General features: G+C 37.8%; 2 protein-coding genes across 3 annotated transcripts in view; one reads left to right on the forward strand and one right to left on the reverse strand.

Moving 5' to 3' along the window:
- The window catches only part of LOC117325110 (uridine-cytidine kinase-like 1), a 40,399-nt gene extending 20,522 nt beyond the window's left edge, over nt 1–19,877 (reverse strand). Inside the window, exons 1-6 of one of the 2 annotated variants that reach the window (XM_033881058.1) lie at nt 19,760–19,877; nt 16,224–16,477; nt 14,156–14,262; nt 13,303–13,473; nt 12,844–12,915; nt 11,028–11,217 (exon numbers count right to left, since the gene is read on the reverse strand). In XM_033881058.1, the coding sequence (XP_033736949.1) occupies nt 11,028–11,217; nt 12,844–12,915; nt 13,303–13,473; nt 14,156–14,262; nt 16,224–16,477; nt 19,760–19,809 (844 nt within the window). In that variant the 5' untranslated portion in view covers nt 19,810–19,877. The remainder of the gene's footprint in view (nt 1–11,027; nt 11,218–12,843; nt 12,916–13,302; nt 13,474–14,155; nt 14,263–16,223; nt 16,478–19,759) is intronic. The other variant, XM_033881059.1, reaches the window with a different exon arrangement.
- Nucleotides 378–10,651, forward strand: LOC117325109. Its single transcript, XM_033881057.1, has 2 exons — nt 378–1,496; nt 7,563–10,651. Exons 1-2 carry the CDS (start codon nt 821–823, stop codon nt 8,600–8,602), a joined length of 1,716 nt encoding a protein of 571 aa, XP_033736948.1. The 5' UTR covers nt 378–820; the 3' UTR covers nt 8,603–10,651.
- Nucleotides 19,878–20,343: the final 466 nt, after the last annotated feature.

The following is a 20,343-nucleotide window of genomic DNA, read 5'->3' on the forward strand; positions in this document are numbered from 1 at the left end:
ATTCAATAAATATTTTCCATATTATAAACTCTGTTATTGTTTAGCACCTTTTCAGCACAAAAATAGCATCAGGTAATTCCAGCTCTATTTCTTGTGGCACACATGCTCAGCCTACAACCAATAGCTATAACTTAACACCATTTTGTGAAGTTCTACAATATGAGGATGTTGTTTAAAATAGAGTTCTAAAGATGTATGAATTTAAAGGTAATATGCATCTAGCAGATTATTGATTAATATATATCCAACAGAGACTTCTTTAAAATCTAGTTGGGATAATGACGTCATCAACACAGATAAAGTCCAGAGTTGATATTTTTATACAATAACTGAGAGGGATTTGAATTCGCGACTGACAACTTTCGCGTATTAATTAAGGTTTATGGAAATAAACCAGGTTTATATTCAACAATAACCATACCCTCTCAGTTACATGATTATTTTAGTATTATGTGCGGTACGTATACTGGTATATTTATCCAGTTTCCCAGATCGTTTGTTGTGACTGTGGTCAGTTTGATGTATACAGAACCGGGGCCAAAGACGAAATACATAATTAGGGATCATAATGCTGACCGCTGATTGGCTGAAGATAGCAGTGGTCAGTCAGTCCAAGTTCAGCAGCAGTAGCCATTTTGTAGGCAGTAGAATTGTGAATTGAAATACTTGATTGGACTAAAAATGGACTAAAACAACATTTAATCATTATCAATTGAAATATCAACCTTCCGCTACACTTTTCGGTGGGCTCGTGTAAGTCTAGATTCTACTGTTTACACCAGACATCGTCGTTCAAGTTTGGTTAACTTCACGACAAGGTATGGCTGCACGACGAGGCCGAGCTGCACAAAGGAATGTACCTTGGGACAGTTCAAATCCAGCAAATTGGACGATTCAACAACTAAGGGACGAGTTAGAATCCAAATTCGAAATTTACGTGCCAACGTCTATGAGTAAATCTACCCTTAGAGCGCTATATTTGGAAACGGCAGGAAGACGGCGGGAAGCAGCACCTGTTTCGTCTCGTCGCAGTGCCACAGCGGTTAGGGACGCCGGAAATACAGAGAACGGTTCCAGACTTATTACATCGCCTACATCGCATGTGAATCTAGCTGGTAATTCGGGAAATTCAGTTGTACAGAATGACTCCACTGAAGATTCGCGAGGACTACTTTCAGCCGCGGAGACGCAGGAGCTACATAGTCAACAAAGTGCGACGGCCCAGGCGGACCGCAGCACTCCCAATGCGCGGAATATTACTACGCCGACCCAAACAAACATGGCGGCCCCCACGTCTGTAATGCAAGGCATGCTGTCGACGGTACAGACTTTACAACAGACCGTGCAGTCCATGCAACAAGCCATGATCACCTTAATTTCTCAACGAAATACCCCTTCCATCACTCCAACGCCAGCCCCCAACAATCTGGAAGCCGCGTACGCCGCTATGACAGCTAGAACAACAGGGAGCTCGAGTCGAACAACAACTCATGCAGGTGGGTACCATCTCCCAATTTCCGAATTTGGGGTACCGTCCGAATGCATCCCGCATGTAGATATAATCCCCGAGAACATTCGTAGACGTATATGGGAAGGGAAGGACATAAATCTGGCTAGTCTCCTGATCCCGAGGCTTGAATCCAGCCACAAACATAGCGAGGGTGATATCAACATAACTTTAAATGAGATCGAGGACCCCAGGTTGAGCAAGTCACTTACATTAGGGGAATTCGTAACAGCATTCGGAAAATATAAAAGAACAATGTGTGTTAAATTCCCGGCCAGGAGGGACGAACTCGACAGATATGAAGCTAACATGATAGAAATCGCGAATGTTTACGGGCAACGCTTCTATGACTACCACTGCCAGTTCTCGGCCAGAGCAGCGGCTTCACTGAGGGATAACTTAATCAAAGTGGACTGGTCCATAAAAGACAACAGCCTGTTAGCCATGATCATGGGCAACACTAAAGTAAACGCATGCCAACTATGTCACGTTACGACTCATACAACCCCATTCTGTCCACAACAGCGATACAGGAAAGCCCAAAATTACAACAATGGGAAAGGACAGTCAGTCCAGAACTTCAACAGCCAGCAAAATGGCTCTAATCAAAATCAGAAAGAGGTGGACAGATATGGAAGACAAAAAATTAAGATAAACGGGTCAGAAGTATGCAACAACTTTAATCATGGACGGTGTGTACGGGGAGATGCTTGTTTTTATGCTCATTTGTGTTTTAAATGCAAAGCTACGAACCATGGAGCAGATTCCTGTCGTCAAACTCAACAGAAACAAACAGCCACCACTAATCAATGACTACACACAGTTGACAATCAACACAGTAGGGTATATACACCTGTTAAAGTCAAAACTTTGAGAGAGAATCTTAAAAGTCATCCAGACCGGAAGTTTGTTGAATACCTTTGTAATGGTTTAGAAAATGGATTTGATACCCTCGTGTCGGCCATTATTCTACCTACTAAAGAATGCAAAAATCTTCAGTCAGCCATTCATGAAGCAGATATCACAGATAAACTGATACGTTCGGAAGTGAATAAAGGTTTTTTACAAGGCCCATTCTCATCCCTACCTTTTCCATATTATAGGGTCAGTCCAATAGGTGTGGCCGTTGGGAAGTATTCCGGGAAACCTCGTCTTATTGTGGATCTATCAGCACCTCATAACAACAGTGAACATCCTAGTGTTAATGAACTCATTGACAAAGAGTCGTGCTCGCTGAGTTATGTAAGGATAGACGACGCTATCAATATTATACAGCAGCTAGGGAAAGGAACTAGTATGTGTAAGACGGACATATCGGATGCATTCAAAATCATTCCTATCATGCCATCACAGTGGCATTTGTTCTGTATTCGTTGGGAAGGTTCATATTACTATTACAACAAACTCGCTGTTGGTTGTCGATCCAGCCCTAAAATATTTGACACGTTATCTCAGGCAGTCTGTTGGATTGCATCACACAACTATGGCATAAATAATATTTTACATCTGCTTGATGATTTCATAACTTTCGAGGATCCTGACATAAGGGATGACAACATGGATAGACTATTACAGTTATTTGACAACCTAGGGATTCCCCTCGCTAGGCACAAAACATGTGGCCCCAGTACAGTCATGGAATACTTAGGTATTGTACTCGATTCGGATAAGATGGAATCCAGGCTCCCCCAAGATAAGCTGGACAGAATAAGACAGTTTCTTACATCTTTCTTAACAAAAACAACATGTACTAAAAGGGAACTGTTACAATTATTAGGACATCTGAATTTTGCCAGCAGGGTCGTCTTACCTGGTAGAACTTTTGTATCTCATCTGATTCAGCTATCTACTACAGTACAAGCTTTACATCACCATATCAAGCTCAACAACGAATGCAGAGAAGACATACGGATGTGGCTTCACTTTCTATCAACTTGGAATGGCCTTTCAGTGTTCTACAGTTCTGATGTGATGTCGGCAGACGACATGTTACTGTACACTGACGCCTCTGGCAGTCTAGGTTACGGAGGTTTTTAAACGAACATTAATGTTCGGTTATTGCAATCAAGAACTGGACTGAGAAATATGACCATATTTGGTAACCACATTCACCAATACGCCATCTACTGTCTGTTTCAATGAAATATGGCTGCCCCCTTGCCTTACGCTTCAAATAATTTACTTGCAAAAACATCTTCGTTTTATGTAGTGGTTTTACCGAAAATGTTGAAATGTATTCAGTAGATGTTTTCAAGATGCATATGATTTGAGAAATGCATAACGCTGGCGAAATGTGAAGACTAAATGAGCCTGAACTTTGCGAATAACTCCAGGTCAATATATTTATGTAAACAACTATTGCGCAGGCGCATTCGTCTCCGGATGTTTAGAAAGTTTTGCTCTTCCGTGTTCATTCCAAAAAGGCCTGACATTATAGCATAGGTCTGCAAATATGTTCGCGATTTACTTAAATGTGTAATATATATATATTCTAGAATGTCACATCATTATCAACTAGGTGTGTATTTCTATAATTTAGAGAAAGAAATATATCAATAACGGCATACGAGACGATACATTGTATCATACTATAGGTTACTGTACGTGTTTGCGAGAAAGAACTGTACAAATGTATAGGCTTGCAATTAGGTGGCATTTGTGGTCAGGGTGACTGGTCATAGCGTTAACGTTGTCATCGATTTCCATATACCATTTTCCTTTGACGAAAATGACCAATAAATCAAATGCAAATGATATTATCTTGTTATGTGCACGGGGTTGCTTGTTGTAGGGGATACTTGGAACGTATTTACTGTTGTAAGGGAGGTAACTGCAAGATTACGGAAATCAAAAGTTAAACAAATTTGATTGGTCGATTCTTCCATGACTTTGTCATGGGATTTACAGTCGAAGTGACAGATAACTACGACAATATTCAGATGATATCAACAATAACATTTTTGGATACGTGTGGTTGGCAGTTGTTGTCATGTTTAAAATGAACTATTATATAGCTTGTTTTTATTTCGGCAAGGACGAGAATATTTACTGAAATGGACCACAGGTGAAGCGGACTTGGAAATACCGAAACGAAGAAAAATGGGGCTTAATTATAATATAAATTGGCATTATTTTCAGAGAATTGACCCAAATATATGTTCTTCAATGCCCAATTGTATCATATTTAAAATATTAGAGGTTTATTTGACCGAATTTTAAATCAATTTTTCATTTGCGAATCGCGGCCCGATTGTCGCTAGAGTTGAATTACCGAAATGGCCGATAGTGGACCCAAATCGATATTTTTTACGAGAGAATGGACCCAATGTAATCTTTGGTGTGTATAGAGACCATATGATATTTTTTTTATTTACCTGGAAGTATTTTGAAATAATTTGCAAAATACCGACTTCACGACCAAATTTTTGATTGTGACGAACTACTGAGACGGTGTTAAGTTCATGTTAAGTTAATCTGATTAGAATCAGCTACATGGCTACGTTAACTATGCACTACGGCTACGTATTTTTTTAAAAGCCGGAAAACGGAAATCCGGATTATCTAAAAACTAATGCAAAAATACTTGTGATATTCACTTAATTTGATATTCAGCCGTGTAATTGTTATTTGTAGTTTTATAACTTCTGATATATTGTGATTGATTCTCTAAATAATATTGCTGTGGAACTTGTGTTATTTTTCAAACAAATTCATTTTGATAATTTGTTAATTTAGAATGTTCATCAAGTCATGATCAAGACTTGAAATTTTCACTACACCATGCTTCAAATACGGAGTAATCAATGAATTGATCAATTGAAAATTGAAGTCAAGCAAATGAGTTAATAGTTACCTAAATAATGTTTCAATATACAACAAATGTTCAGATGACTCTGTGCCATGCTGTTACAAGATTTCAGTTACAATTCTAAAATTGAATTAGTATGTAAATGTATGTTATCCTGTCAAAATCCACAACGCGAGTGTAGTCTACTGTACTCAAAGTCATGCCAGTAGATAGCGGTACATATACTTACTGCTTACATCTAGTGCTTACTTGTGTGAACTATAAATCAATAACAAAATGGTTCATATATTTCTATATATGACTTCACAAATTATGCGGTGTCTTAAGATCTGAATGAAGTGATGTATTAAATTATTTTTATGAAATATTCAAGTCATAGATCATTCTCTTTTAAAAATATTGATTTCAGGTCCATTTTGGTAATGCAACTACATGTATGACGGCAATCAGGCCTCGAATGGCGAATGATTAAAAAAATTTGAAATACTTCTCGGTCAAATAAACCCCTAATATTTTACGTATGATAAATTTTGACATTGGGGAACATATAATTGTGTCCATTCTCTAAGCACTGGTAGAAAGTACAGAAAAGAGCTTCATAAATATATTCTCAAAATTACTAATTACCCCGGTAAATATAACATTTTACATAAACCTCCGATGACTGAAGGTGAACTTAAACTTGCAAATCTCCTGTGTCATTTCAATTTTGATATGTGTAAATATATACACATATATTTGCATACAGTTATGGAATCTTATATCACCCCCAAAAATGCTCTCTCCACATAAAGGTGTGATTTGTCCAATTACATTGCTGAACTGTGTGGTTTCATTTCAACAAATATTATTATTAAAGATGTTACAGTACAAAGGGATTTGACAACAGGCTTTGCCTATATCAGTCTTCTCCCACATCAATGACATTTTGATAATATGATATTGCTAGAATTTTTCTTGACAAACTGAACAATAGAACTATATAATTAGGGTTATTTGTAACACTTGCACATACACTCATACACACATCATTGTAACAATTTAAGTAGTCATCCATAGTTTAATGGAATAATTTATAGTTAAAAAGTATCGAAAGTTCAAGAAGTATTCTTATTTATATACATTATATATAGAAAATAGATACTGTGTGGTTCAGTATGATTGGATGATCAACATTGGAAAGGGACAATACAATTAATAGAGAATGTGTCGTCCCATCGGATGGACTGTAATCTTTGTGATCAGGTTTGAAGTTGAAAATGAAGCTTGAAATTTTCTTTTCCTGTTTGCTGAATTATTCGATGAAGATAGTCTTTATCTGGTTGTTATTCTTTATCACATTGTTTATAATACTGTAATGATACCAGAAGTATATCTTCTCATATAAAGATTTATTAACATCAAATGATTCCAGAACAAAAGGAGTCAAGTTTTTTTGTTTTGAAGTACCATACATGCTTTAGTGCAGTTTCAATAGGATACATTCCTAATCAGGGCCTTGATTAGCAGCTCTGGTTTTGGTTTTCAGTAATTCCTTATGTGTGTTTCATCATATTAAGTTCAAATATGCCAAACTAACGATGGAACTAGCCTAAATTTAGTGCATATTAGAAGTTGGCATCAATAAGGTCACAGAGTCCTGGCTGTATTATAACTGATGATGCCTTCCCGAAAGAAAGAAGACATATTTTATTTTCATCCAATCAAGAGAGATCAACAAACTTCCAATTTCAATTAGGACCTTACAGAAACATGCATGTATACAATCAAATCAGAACAGCTGCAAACATTTCAAATTATTTGCAATTCCTAAACCAATATCACTAAATTTATCAACTTGAAACTTAGAAGATTACTGATTTTGCATTAAACAATAATGTTCGTTTACAGTACTTACAGTACTTTGATTTTCAGGGTCAATGGTTCTCCGAGTCGTGGGGAACACATGGTTTGCTTCTACAACAATCGACCAGTTGCAAGGATACATCAATTGCCTTTAAAGAACTGTATCCTATAGTGGTGTCAGCTATGCTTTGGGGTCACTTGTGGGTCGGTAAACGTATTATGTTTATGTGTGACAATTCAGCCACTGTATCAATCATTCAGAAAGGCAGATCTAAAGCCCAGCATATCATGCCACTCGTGAGAAGGTTAACTTTGTGTGCCGCGATTAACAATTTCACAGTTCTGTCTAAACACGTGCCTGGTAGGATAAATGTAATTGCTGATGCATTATCTCGGTTACAGATCCAGAAGTTTCGACAGCTAGCTCCTATGGCCAATCCCAACCCTTGTCAAGTTCCCCCACCGGGGATGGTGCTTTGGGACTCGACCAAGTCATCAACAGCTTGTGGACAGCAGCCATAGCACCTAGTACCAGACAGGCCTACACTACAGGATTCAATGTGTATATCAGATTTCTGATCATGGCAGGTATTTTAATGAATGCCTCCTTTTCAGATGTCCCGGTATCGGAGGACTTGTTATTATCATTTGTGGCCCATTGTTTCAGTGCCTTAGAACTTTCATACTCCACTATCAAACTATATATGTGCGGTATACGTTTTATATGCCTTGAGAAGAACATTAATCACCCAAGTTCATCAGAACTTCCACGCGTGCATGCTATTTTGAACGGAGTAAAACGCAGACAAGTACGGAGAACAGCGTCACGACATCCAGTAACATTCAGTGTGTTAAAACAAGTCTGTGAATATTTTCGTAAACAACCCACAGACCTTATGTTGGAAACAGCTTGTACCATAGCTTTTTTCGGATTTTTGCGCTGTGGTGAATTCACAGTGAAGGGTCATTTCGATCCATCAATAGATTTGTGTATCAATGACTTGGTCCTATCTACAGAGTGTGCCTTACTCACCCTTAAGCAATCTAAGACAGACCCGTTCAGAGAAGGGATCACAATCAAACTCTTCAGTACAGGCAAATCCATCTGTCCTTATGATATTTGTTGTAAATTCTTGAAACAAAGGATGGAGTCGGGACCTTCGGCTTCTGATCCTTTATTTGTTAATGATCAAGGACTAATACTAACCCGAACGTTGTTCATCAGCAAATTTAGACACGCGTTAGAATGTGTTGGTATCAACTCTAACAAGTACAATGGTCACTCTTTCAGAATTGGAGCAGCCACTACGGCAGCTCAAGCTAATATTGAGGACCACATGATCAAAACCCTAGGTAGATGGTCATCAGATGCTTATTGTCGCTATATTAGAACATCAACTTCTTCTATTAAAAATGCTCAAAGATCACTTATTATAGGATAGTACATGCTTAGATGTATGTGTGGAGAATGTATGATTAGAGAAGATTGCTATATGTTGCACTTATACTTACTTTATTGCTCATATGTACATATATATATCTACATTTAATACAATTATGGGGCACTCAGCTTAATAATTTCTTATCAATCTGAGTTATGGCTATTCGCTCATTAACATTCAAATGTGGTAATTTGATGACTATTCGCTTTACCCCATAATTGATTACATTGAATTCTCAAATATAGGCGTTCCAGATCTTCTTCCGGCTCTTGTAGTTTACAGCTACACCGAGTTGAAGATGCTGTGTCTTGGCATAAGCCCTCTTCCGGCTCTTGTGTACGTATACAGCTACACCGAGTTGAGGTCACGTCACCAAATACTGGTACCCCTCTTCCGGCTCTTGTAGTTTCGGCAACACACCGAGTTGAGGGCTAGCATATCATTTGAAGACTTGTTCCATACCCTCTTCCGGCTCTTGTAGTAATGCTTACATACAGCTTGCCTACACCGAGTTGAGGGTTATGAACAAGTTTCATATTATCTGCCCCTCGTCCGGCTCTTGTAGCTATTATACCACCATATATACACACAAACTATGCTACACCGAGTCAAGGGGTAAATAATATTTTTAGGTTAGTGTAAGTAAGCTGAGTCTGCCCCATTCGCCAATTTATGTTTAAATTGTTTATGATTGGTCATATATTACGTTGGATCGAGTGATGGAATGAGTGTGTGTATATTGTACGTGTTAACATGTGTTGCAACACTTATGTCATTTGTATGTAGTATACAGTACTCTTGACTTATTCATGCATATGATTGATATGTGATATGTTCTTATTATCATTAATAAATGTAGAATTAGTATCTGTCGTACAGTTATTTGTTTGAATATAAATTAAGGTTTATGGAAATAAACCAGGTTTATATTCAACAATAACCATACCCTCTCAGTTACATGATTATTTTAGTATTATGTGCGGTACGTATACTGGTATATTTATCCAGTTTCCCAGATCGTTTGTTGTGACTGTGGTCAGTTTGATGTATACAGAACCGGGGCCAAAGACGAAATACATAATTAGGGATCATAATGCTGACCGCTGATTGGCTGAAGATAGCAGTGGTCAGTCAGTCCAAGTTCAGCAGCAGTAGCCATTTTGTAGGCAGTAGAATTGTGAATTGAAACCACCACCATCCCCGCCACTCACCTTTATTGGGCAGACTCCGCGGTTAGGTAGGAGGCAATTCTCTGATTAATGTAATATAAATGAGGAATTCGCTCATTGACACTCAAATGTGGTAATTTGATGATTTATGCAGGTATTTGCTCATAAGGCTAGCTATTCGCTCATTAACATTCAAATGTGGTAATTTGATGACTATTCGCTTTACCCCATAATTGATTACATTGAATTCTCAAATATAGGCGTTCCAGATCTTCTTCCGGCTCTTGTAGTTTACAGCTACACCGAGTTGAAGATGCTGTGTCTTGGCATAAGCCCTCTTCCGGCTCTTGTGTACGTATACAGCTACACCGAGTTGAGGTCACGTCACCAAATACTGGTACCCCTCTTCCGGCTCTTGTAGTTTCGGCAACACACCGAGTTGAGGGCTAGCATATCATTTGAAGACTTGTTCCATACCCTCTTCCGGCTCTTGTAGTAATGCTTACATACAGCTTGCCTACACCGAGTTGAGGGTTATGAACAAGTTTCATATTATCTGCCCCTCGTCCGGCTCTTGTAGCTATTATACCACCATATATACACACAAACTATGCTACACCGAGTCAAGGGGTAAATAATATTTTTAGGTTAGTGTAAGTAAGCTGAGTCTGCCCCATTCGCCAATTTATGTTTAAATTGTTTATGATTGGTCATATATTACGTTGGATCGAGTGATGGAATGAGTGTGTGTATATTGTACGTGTTAACATGTGTTGCAACACTTATGTCATTTGTATGTAGTATACAGTACTCTTGACTTATTCATGCATATGATTGATATGTGATATGTTCTTATTATCATTAATAAATGTAGAATTAGTATCTGTCGTACAGTTATTTGTTTGAATATAAACGTGTACATAAATCCTGTGCAAAATACAAGTGATTTAAAGGCGATGGCTACGGTAACAATCAAAATTTATTGAATCATTTACCTTTGGTAGGACTATTTCCTGGCCGTTAAATAAAGTATTTTGGCTACTACCTCAATCCACCTACCTCATAGAATTCCACCAGCCCAATACCAGAAGTAGCAAATTTCATATACAAAAATGTAATTAATTCTATATTCACCAACATGAAAATAACCATATATCTGACAGGCTGACAAAAATGTTCAAATCTGCCTGTAGACATATCCCTAGACGTGAAATAAACAGGCCTTCTAAATATTCTGTACATATGTGAACACTGACCTCGTGGTACGATGATGTCTGCGTGTGTCATTGATGGTTCTATATAATGCTCAAAGGCTGGCTTCACAAACTTATTGTACTGTTTTAAAACTCCCTCCAGTTCTCTGCCTCGTTCTGCAATGTCCCTCTTTAACCGTCGGGCTAGTCTAATATCAGAGTCGGTGTCAACAAATATCCTCATGTCCATCAACTGAAATGTTAAAGTTCCTCAGTACAGTCACACAGTGATTATTTAGTCAAGATGATTGATTCAATACTATTTATACTCTCATATTAAACGTTTAATAATGGGTACATTCTACTTTCACTGTTACAGTTCCATCTTCTGTGTAAGAAGTTGATAAATTGTGACTATAATTTACATTTAATATCAAATTTATTTATAAAGAATAGATTTTGTTAAGGATAAAGTACAAAAGCTTTACTTAGTCCTTTGGAACCTTACCTGCAACAGATTTATGTCATGAATATCATTTTCCTCTTGTCAAAAGAATGAAATTTCATAGCTCTAAAACCTATTTTTAGCTAAAAGTTTAAATTTTTACAATGAACATGTATTTTGCAATTGTTGACAGCCTAGCATGGTTTTCAGTGTTCAGCTGCTTTGTATCATTGCATCAATATTATTCTGTACCTACAGATATATATATATATCTTTTAATTTTTACTCAAGTTAGACTCAATGTTTCTGCCCGATCTGTACCGAGTAGGCATTACAGTACAGCTCACACATCAGGCCGACCACCATCTGGCCAATGTAGGGAAAAAAATCATAGGTTTAATTTGCAGGAATAGTTCTGAGTCAGAAATAACATACATATGAGATTATCAGGGCTTAGGAGGAAGTGAATGGGACTGCTCTGTTAGATCTACATAACCGGCATAATGGGGGCCTACACTAAGATTCTGAAAATATCAATGAAATTGTCAACAAAAACATGGGTAAAAATGTCTAATTCCCGTCTCAGAATGATGCCTGATTTTGTATATATTCAGGATTAGATCATAATACTATAAATTTGTCCACTTCCAATCAAAATAAATTTGTAATCATCACGGTCCGATTCTATCCTTGCATGATCCTGTAAATCATCCGAATGGACAGTGGAATGGGAATCATTTCTGTCAAGTCCCTGTGTGGCGTGGTCGAAATAACGCATCCAGAGAAATAAATGTATAAAAAGAAGTGCAATCGATCAAAAAGAACTATCAAGTAAACATGAAATAAAAAAAGCATCACCTTTTAATCAGTTGCAGTGCTTGTATCAAGGTCACAACCAACTCTGTAACATATTTCAAATCGTAAAGATGGCTGTTCAGTTCGTATCCAAGCAGGAGACACCCGGAGAACACAGACAAGTCATTATTCTTCCATGCAGCTGGCGGAGCGTTTTTATAATAGATTTAAAATTCTATGACAAACTTAATATTTCAATTAAATCATGCTATTTTTGATATTGTTTTATGGTTAATGTGTTGCGTAATTGTATTTTTGGCTTAATAAGTTTAGTCATCATCTGATGACAGACTATTTCTTTTAGCACAAACCCATTAGACTTGCACAAGTTCTAGTAACTGAAGACTTGTACCTCTTCAATTTATTAGGGAAATTGCATGTTAATTGAAATATAAGGATTGAAAGTTGCTTTGGTCGATTTCATGGGGTGATGAATTGAGTTGCTCTTGAGACAAATTCAACATAAACTGCAAACAGTTTATGTTGAATTTGTCTCAAGAGCAACTCAATTCATCACCCCATGAAATCGACCAAAGCAACTTTCAATCCTTAAATACAGAATACATGGGAGTAACATACCTCGATCAGTTCCTTGTTGACGAATGACATGATCCCCTCAAATATCACTACATTGGCACCATAAATAGTTTTCTGAAAAATAAGGATACATTTATTTACTGTCATAATGTACTTCAGCCATAGACACTTAGCAAACAATGCACAGTATGTAGTCATATGCATGTTATTTAATCTTTTCTATTCACACTCCACTGGTGTTGCACTTCCAGTTTAATCATTTTATGATCTTTACAGATAAACTTTGCTAGAACAACCTCGTTATTGTACACCCTTATATACCAGCCATCAACACAAGACTACACTTGTTCCCTGAACACAGATGTTGTAAGGAAATGCTATGATGACAGAACTGTCTTTTAAATCATATAGTCCTTGATGATCTCACAAACCTACAGTGTTAGCATGGTATATATGATATTCAGAAGCAGAATAACTAGATGTTTAATAAATTAACTCAACTGTTTGTTTGTCCCGGCCATGTGTGATGAAGTTGTACATAGGTACTTCTACATTCTTGCCTTCCTTTAGTCTCTGTAGCGTCTTGATCAGAAGATCAAAGTCAAAGGCATCAGGATGATCAAAGTTATACTCGTTCTCCCCAGCCAGCTTGTGCTCCTTCTCACTCAACACCTGAATTAAATCAACAAAATTTAAATCATTTTGCCTGCACCACAATAAAGAAGTTGCACACACACAAAATATATAATATAGCTGGGCTTTTTTCAGGTTAAACATCCTCACAACATTCAATGCCACATGAGCCCAGGTGTCTATATCTGGGGAGATATTGCTGAAATGGACTCGGCAGTATATGTGAGCTGCGAGTCAACATTACTAAATAGAGCCTACAGTAATGAGAGCTGTGAGTCAACATTTCTAAAATGGAGTCATCAGTAATGAGAGATGTGAGTCAATATTACTACAATGGAGTTGGCATTAATGAGAGTTATGAGTCAATATTCCTAAAATTGAGTAAGTAGTAATGTGAGTCAACGTTTAAAATGGATTTGGCAGTAATCTGAGCTGTGAGTCAAAGTTTCTAAAATTGAGTCGGCAGTAATGGGAGCTGTGAGTCAACATTACTTAAATGGAGTCTGCAGTAATACGAGCTGTGAGTCAATATTGCTCAAATTGAGGAAGCAATGTGAGTCAACATTTCTAAATAGATATTGCTATAATTTGAGTCAACATTTCTAAAATGTCTAAGCATAGTTATATAGTTCTGTTACTCAAGCAAATTGAGTGTGAAGCTAGTGAGTTTTAACCATGTATATAAACTATAGAATAATATTTGTATTTCAACATGAATTACCTTGTAGAATGAGTCCATGCTCAGAAGACTGACCCAGGGCACATCCAACATTTCTATGATTCTCTTGGCCACAGTCGTCTTCCCAGAGGCGCTACCCCCACACACGCCTATAAATACAGTCAAATCAATAATGTTTACATCATTTATTTCAGTACACATTGCTATAAAAAGCTATATAATCATTTGTAGTAGGGATGTTATTGTATGTATATACACTGACAGAGTCATGGTTTATTCTGTCTGTATGTTGTTTTTTCAATGTGTATCTGATCTGTGTCATCCTGACCACATGTCTGTATGTTGTGTCTGTACTATGTATACCTGTGTCACCCTGACCACATGTCTGTATGTTGTGTCTGTACTATGTGTACCTGTGTCACCCTGACCACACGTCTGTATGTTGTGCCTGTATTATATTTACCTGTGTCACCCTGACCACTTGTCTGTATGTTGTGTCTGTACTATGTGTACCTGTGTCACCCTGACCACATGTCTGTATGTTGTGTCTGTACTATGTGTACCTGTGTCACCCTGACCACTTGTCTGTATGTTGTGTCTGTACTATGTGTACCTGTGTCACCCTGACCACATGTCTGTATGTTGTGTCTGTACTATGTATACCTGTGTCACCCTGACCACAGGCCTGTATGTTGTGTCTGTACTATATGTACCTGTGTCACCCTGACCACATGTCTGTACTATGTATACCTGTGTCACCCTGACCACAGGCCTGTATATTGTGTCTGTACTATGTGTACCTGTGTCACCCTGACCACATGTCTGTACTATGTATACCTGTGTCACCCTGACCACATGTCTGTATGTTGTGTCTGTACTATGTGTACCTGTGTCACCCTGACCACATGTCTGTACTATGTATACCTGTGTCACCCTGACCACATGTCTGTATGTTGTGTCTGTACTATGTGTACCTGTGTCACCCTGACCACACGTCTGTATGTTGTGTCTGTACTATATGTACCTGTGTCACCCTGACCACTTGTCTGTATGTTGTGTCTGTACTATGTGTACCTGTGTCACCCTGACCACACGTCTGTATGTTGTGTCTGTACTAGTGCTGGGAATCGCCATGATATTGAAGATCGATTATCGGGCTGTCAAGATCGATCGATAATCGATTATCGGCTGGAAATGGTTTTTAATTAGGTCCGACCACGTGTTAAATAAATTCTGGAAAGTCCGAATTCCGTCATCATATATTAGCAAATTAGTATAGCCTTGTACAAAACGCTGCACCGACCACGATTATGTAAGGTAGCTACAACGCTTGAATGCCGGCGTGGTTCAAGCGAGACATAACAAGAACAAGCGAAATGGACGTTTTATTTTGGTTTATTGAAAATAAAAGCATTCATAACAACAGTACGTATCTGAATAACTTCACCCATTCAAATAAGAAACATATGAAACGATCTATTCATAGCCAAATTTCACAATCGATCTTTTAAGTGCAAAATCGATTATCGAATCAATCTTGGGTCCAACTCGATTTAATCGATGTTTCCGGTTATCGGTACATCACTAGTCTGTACTATGTGTACCTGTGTCACCCTGACCAGAGACGTCTGTATGATGTGTCTGTACTATGTATACCTGTGTCACCCTGACCACACGTCTGTACTATGTATACCTGTGTCACCCTGACCACAGGCCTGTATGTTGTGTCTGTACTATGTGTACCTGTGTCACCCTGACCACACGTCTGTATGATGTGTCTGTACTATGTGTACCTGTGTCACCCTGACCACACGTCTGTATGTTGTGTCTGTACTATGTGTACCTGTGTCACCCTGACCACATGTCTGTATGATGTGTCTGTACTATGTATACCTGTGTCACCCTGACCACATGTCTGTATGTTGTGTCTGTACTATGTGTACCTGTGTCACCCTGACCACATATGTGTATGATGTGTACATGTCTGTACATGTACTATATGTACCTGTGTCACTCAAGGGTTAAGAGGTTAAAGCATGTAAAACACATCATTTTTTCTTCTGCTCACATTTTTAGTGAATATGTAGGGTCTGTCAATATGACAACTTACCGATGACAAAAGCCTCCTTATGAGAGCCATGAGAATCATACCAGGGTGGTCGGCCTGCTGTGTACAAAGTTCTGATCCCAGCATGATAAACACGAACAGATTTGTTAGAGCTTGCTGCTATCAGTGACTTCTGACGTTTGATGAGAGAGGTTTTACAGGGACTTTTAGGGGGTTTGACCGGAGATTTTGGTGGAGATGTGGCCATGTCCCCTATTCGAACCTCAGGATCATGGTCTTCCCCAGATCCGCTACCACTGAAATTGAAAGGAAATGATAAAAGATTATTGTATTCATTCAAACACACAAAAACATTGCTTACATGCACGTGAGTGGTGTTTATGTGAGCAGTGTTTACATGAGGGGTGTTTACGCGAGTGATGTTTACGTGAGTGGTGTTTTACGCGAGCGGTGTTTAAATAAGTGGTGTTTTACGTGAGTGGTCTTTACGTGAGTGGTGTTTACATGAGCAGTGTTTACGCGAGCTGATAAAAATCTTTAAACAATGGCACTAATCTGTTTGTTGTTGGACATCCCATCGAATCAGCTCCATACAAATAAAATAACACTCCTCAAATGAAAATTATGTAACATGTAAACTTTCATTTTGAATTAATGCACAATGGATAAAATATTGAATTCAAAAAAATGTTAGGATATATTTGTTTAATACAATTATGCCTGAACGCGTGTTATACAATTATGCCTGAACATATGGTGATATCTATCTAGAGCATATTATTCTTAATCTACCACCAATCCACCCCTGATGCTTTCAAGTCTGGAATACTATAGGATCTTATCAGGCAGAAATCTTTGAAATGTATCCAATTTCTTATAAATTTAATAAGCAGAAAAGACAATACAGAACTAAAGGGAGATAAATCATTTAAAAATTTTCACAAAAAGCAAGAAATGAAAAACTTCCATGTTTGGTACTTATAGATCATGTTTAATACATTCAAACTTACTTAATTCATGACAGATGTGTAGCCTACATTTTTACAATTGACAAACATGAAAATTTTTCAGACTCTGAGAAAGGCGCAGGACATGCATATTATTTTATTAAGCTATCAAAGTCTCATGAAAGTACAATGAAAATTAAAACAATACTTTTTCACTTCCCTCTGTTAGACATTAAATGATTTTTTCTTTAATTTTGTAATACAAAAAGTTTTATCAATAATTGGGAGTCTCCTCTCTGACAAATGCGCTGACATGCATTCTTATTTTATTAAGCTATCAAAGTCTCATGAAAGTACTATGAAAACTAAAACAATACTTTTTTCACTTCTCTCTCTGTTACTGTAGACATTAAATTATTTTTCTTTAATTTTGTAATACAAAAAGTTTTATCAACAATTGGGAGTCTCCTCTTAATAATGAAAAATGGTAAAATTTTAATGTAAAATGGCTAATTGTTTTCCCGTTTGCCTGGGCCTGTGAGGGGTGTGTCCCTGTGGGTCAATGATTGGTCAGTGAAGTAAGCTGGTACTCACGGCCTCCGTCCAATCCCCGATTTACCCAGGGTCCCCTAGGTCCCGGTTTAGGTTTGAATCACAGAAGTTTTATTCATTCGAGATACTTTGGCTTGCGTGTCAACTATATAGCGGGAGTCAAAACTCTTCACATGTTGCTAAACTTAAAGTATGACATTAGACAATATGAACTGAACTTAGTTTTGAAAGGTTTGTCGAGGTTGAACCCACATTGTCCCTCTCAAGCGAAACCTATCACCCCTCAGATTCTCGGTAAGATACATCAGCGACTAGATCATGATGATCCAGAGGACACCACTCTGTGGTGTATGTTTTTATTCAGTTTCTATCTCATGCTGCGGAAGTCTAATTTAATGCCTAATAGTAGTCACAAATTTGACCCTAGTAAACATCTTTTACGACAGGATATTTTAGTAGAGGATGGGGTCCTCTTGGTTGTCGTAAAGTGGTCTAAGACCAATCAATTCGGACATCGGATCGTGCGTTCCCCTCTGGTGGCCATTCCTGGGTCCCCACTTTGTCCTTTACATGCCTTTGTTCGCATGACTGATCTAAACCCTGCACGTCCCAGGGCCCCAGCCTTCCTTAAGACTACAGGAAAGAAAATTGTCCCCTTTTGTTACCCACAATTTCAGCAGAGGCTACGGGAACTTATTCATAGTGTAGGCCTAGATGCTGCCTCGTTCTCTTCGCATAGTTTTCGCAGGGGAGGGGCCACTTGGGCCTTTTCTTTGGGGATTCCAGGGGAGTTAATTCAGGTGCAGGGGGATTGGGCCAGCGACGCCTACAAAACGTATATCAGTTTTTCCTTAGAGGATAGGCTTCAGGTTTGCAGAAACATGAGAGATGCAATTTTAGCATTGCATCATTAACCAAGTTATCAGCCTCCCGCAGTTTTTTCGGGCTTGGTGGCCGGAGGCTTGGCGGCCCCTCAAACTGCTTGTATTTGTGTTTAATATGTTTGCTTATTAACATGCTTATTCATAAGTATTATTAATTTGCTTAATTTGAGCTTTGTTTGATTTGAGCTATGTTTAATTTGAGCTATGTTTAATTTGAGTTTTGTTTAATTGAGCTTTGTTTAAATTGATCTTCATTTATTTGAGTTTGATCATGTAGATGCTTAAAGCTGTGTGTTCGATAACAAGCTTGCATGTAGTGCTAGAGGTGTATTTCCTTTTGGGGTTGCCTTGCTTATGCCATTTGCATACCAGAGACATTTAAGTAAAGTGGAGCATGGCACCCTAACTGGCTGACGCCTTCTAATGTGTTATACAATAAATTGTTACGGGCATACAGTTGTTATGTTGTAAATATCGTTGACCAGGCAGGGGAGAGAATTAGCGATTATAATTATATATAAGAATGAATAATATGATCTTAAAGATTTAGTAGGCACCTGATTATCACACAATTCTTCAGATTATTAACACGTTCAGTATTTTCAGATTTTGTGAAAGGTTACCACGTTAGGAAATTAATACACAAATATAAGAAACAAAAATTGGAACAGCTCCAAATTGTTTTGTTGTAGACATGTGGATTGTCATCATTGTTATCATAATTCATCAATATTTAATGCACTTCATAGATATCTGAAAGTTTTATCTGTTTTGTTTCGTATAACTATTAACATTGAATCTGTAAACATTAGGCCTAGAAAGTGCAGTGTGAGCATTTGCACACGTGCGCGTGCATCCGGCGCACAACTCGTCCGGGATTAATTACACGCATGCAGTTGCACGTGGACAGAATTTACGCCGTCAGTCGTCCACTTGGGGTCCGCCACTCTTTTAATAAATCGAATGTTTTAAATGCAATAATAATGAAATAACGTACTTATTTTTCTGTTCGCTGTTTAATAATATCGAAGTAAGAAGCACATGTGGCTCGGTTCATCAAAAAAAAAATGTCGCGGAAAGTGTAACAGCCTGTGTGTTTTTACCCGTCGCATTGCACCGGTTATCACTTTAGGATTAAGACAACACGTTGGAAATTTTAGTTTTCAGCAGTAAAATATAGCTTTACATGGCCTACCTGTCAGAGGCTGAGCTAGCCGAGCCTGGTCTATCAAAAATAAACGCCATTGTTGATCAAAGTCCTAAAAATAAACACGGTACATGAACAGAGGATACTTCCTGTTACTAATTTAAAGCGACTTGATCACAAAAACGCTTGTTGTACTATTATGGTGCCTGGGGGCCATCTCAAAATACAAACACTTATCAAGCTGCAGTCTGTGGTAGTTGGTGCTGATTTCTTAGTAAACTTGGATATTATCATATTAACTACATATATGTATATTAATATCAATTCAGATTAACTATGTAATTTAACTGTTCCATAATATTGTACACTGAATATATTTCATGCCGAGATTTTCCATTAAACGTACCGAGCCAAAATATATTTGATATGCCTGGCAAATGATAACTTGCATTTCATAATATTACTTAAATATCATGATCTACGTACTTCTTGCATCAGAAAAGACGGGTGAAGTGTTTAGCAGAATTCATATAATGTTAACAGTTATTCTCTGATGCATATATGCAGTGTCGGAACTATATGACAATCCAATAAACTATTAAATGATTTATAATTAATCTTGCATTGTTTGT

This window comes from Pecten maximus, chromosome 4, assembly GCF_902652985.1.
Source record: "Pecten maximus chromosome 4, xPecMax1.1, whole genome shotgun sequence".
Lineage (NCBI taxonomy): Eukaryota > Metazoa > Mollusca > Bivalvia > Pectinida > Pectinidae > Pecten > Pecten maximus.

Bases quoted from the DNA above. Each gene is read 5' to 3' on its own strand.
- LOC117325109 (XM_033881057.1), top strand. From the start codon at position 821: ATGGCTGCACGACGAGGCCGAGCTGCACAAAGGAATGTACCTTGGGAC. The intron at 1,497-7,562 runs GTGGGTACCATC...TCTCGGTTACAG, and splicing joins TCGAACAACAACTCATGCAG to ATCCAGAAGTTTCGACAGCT.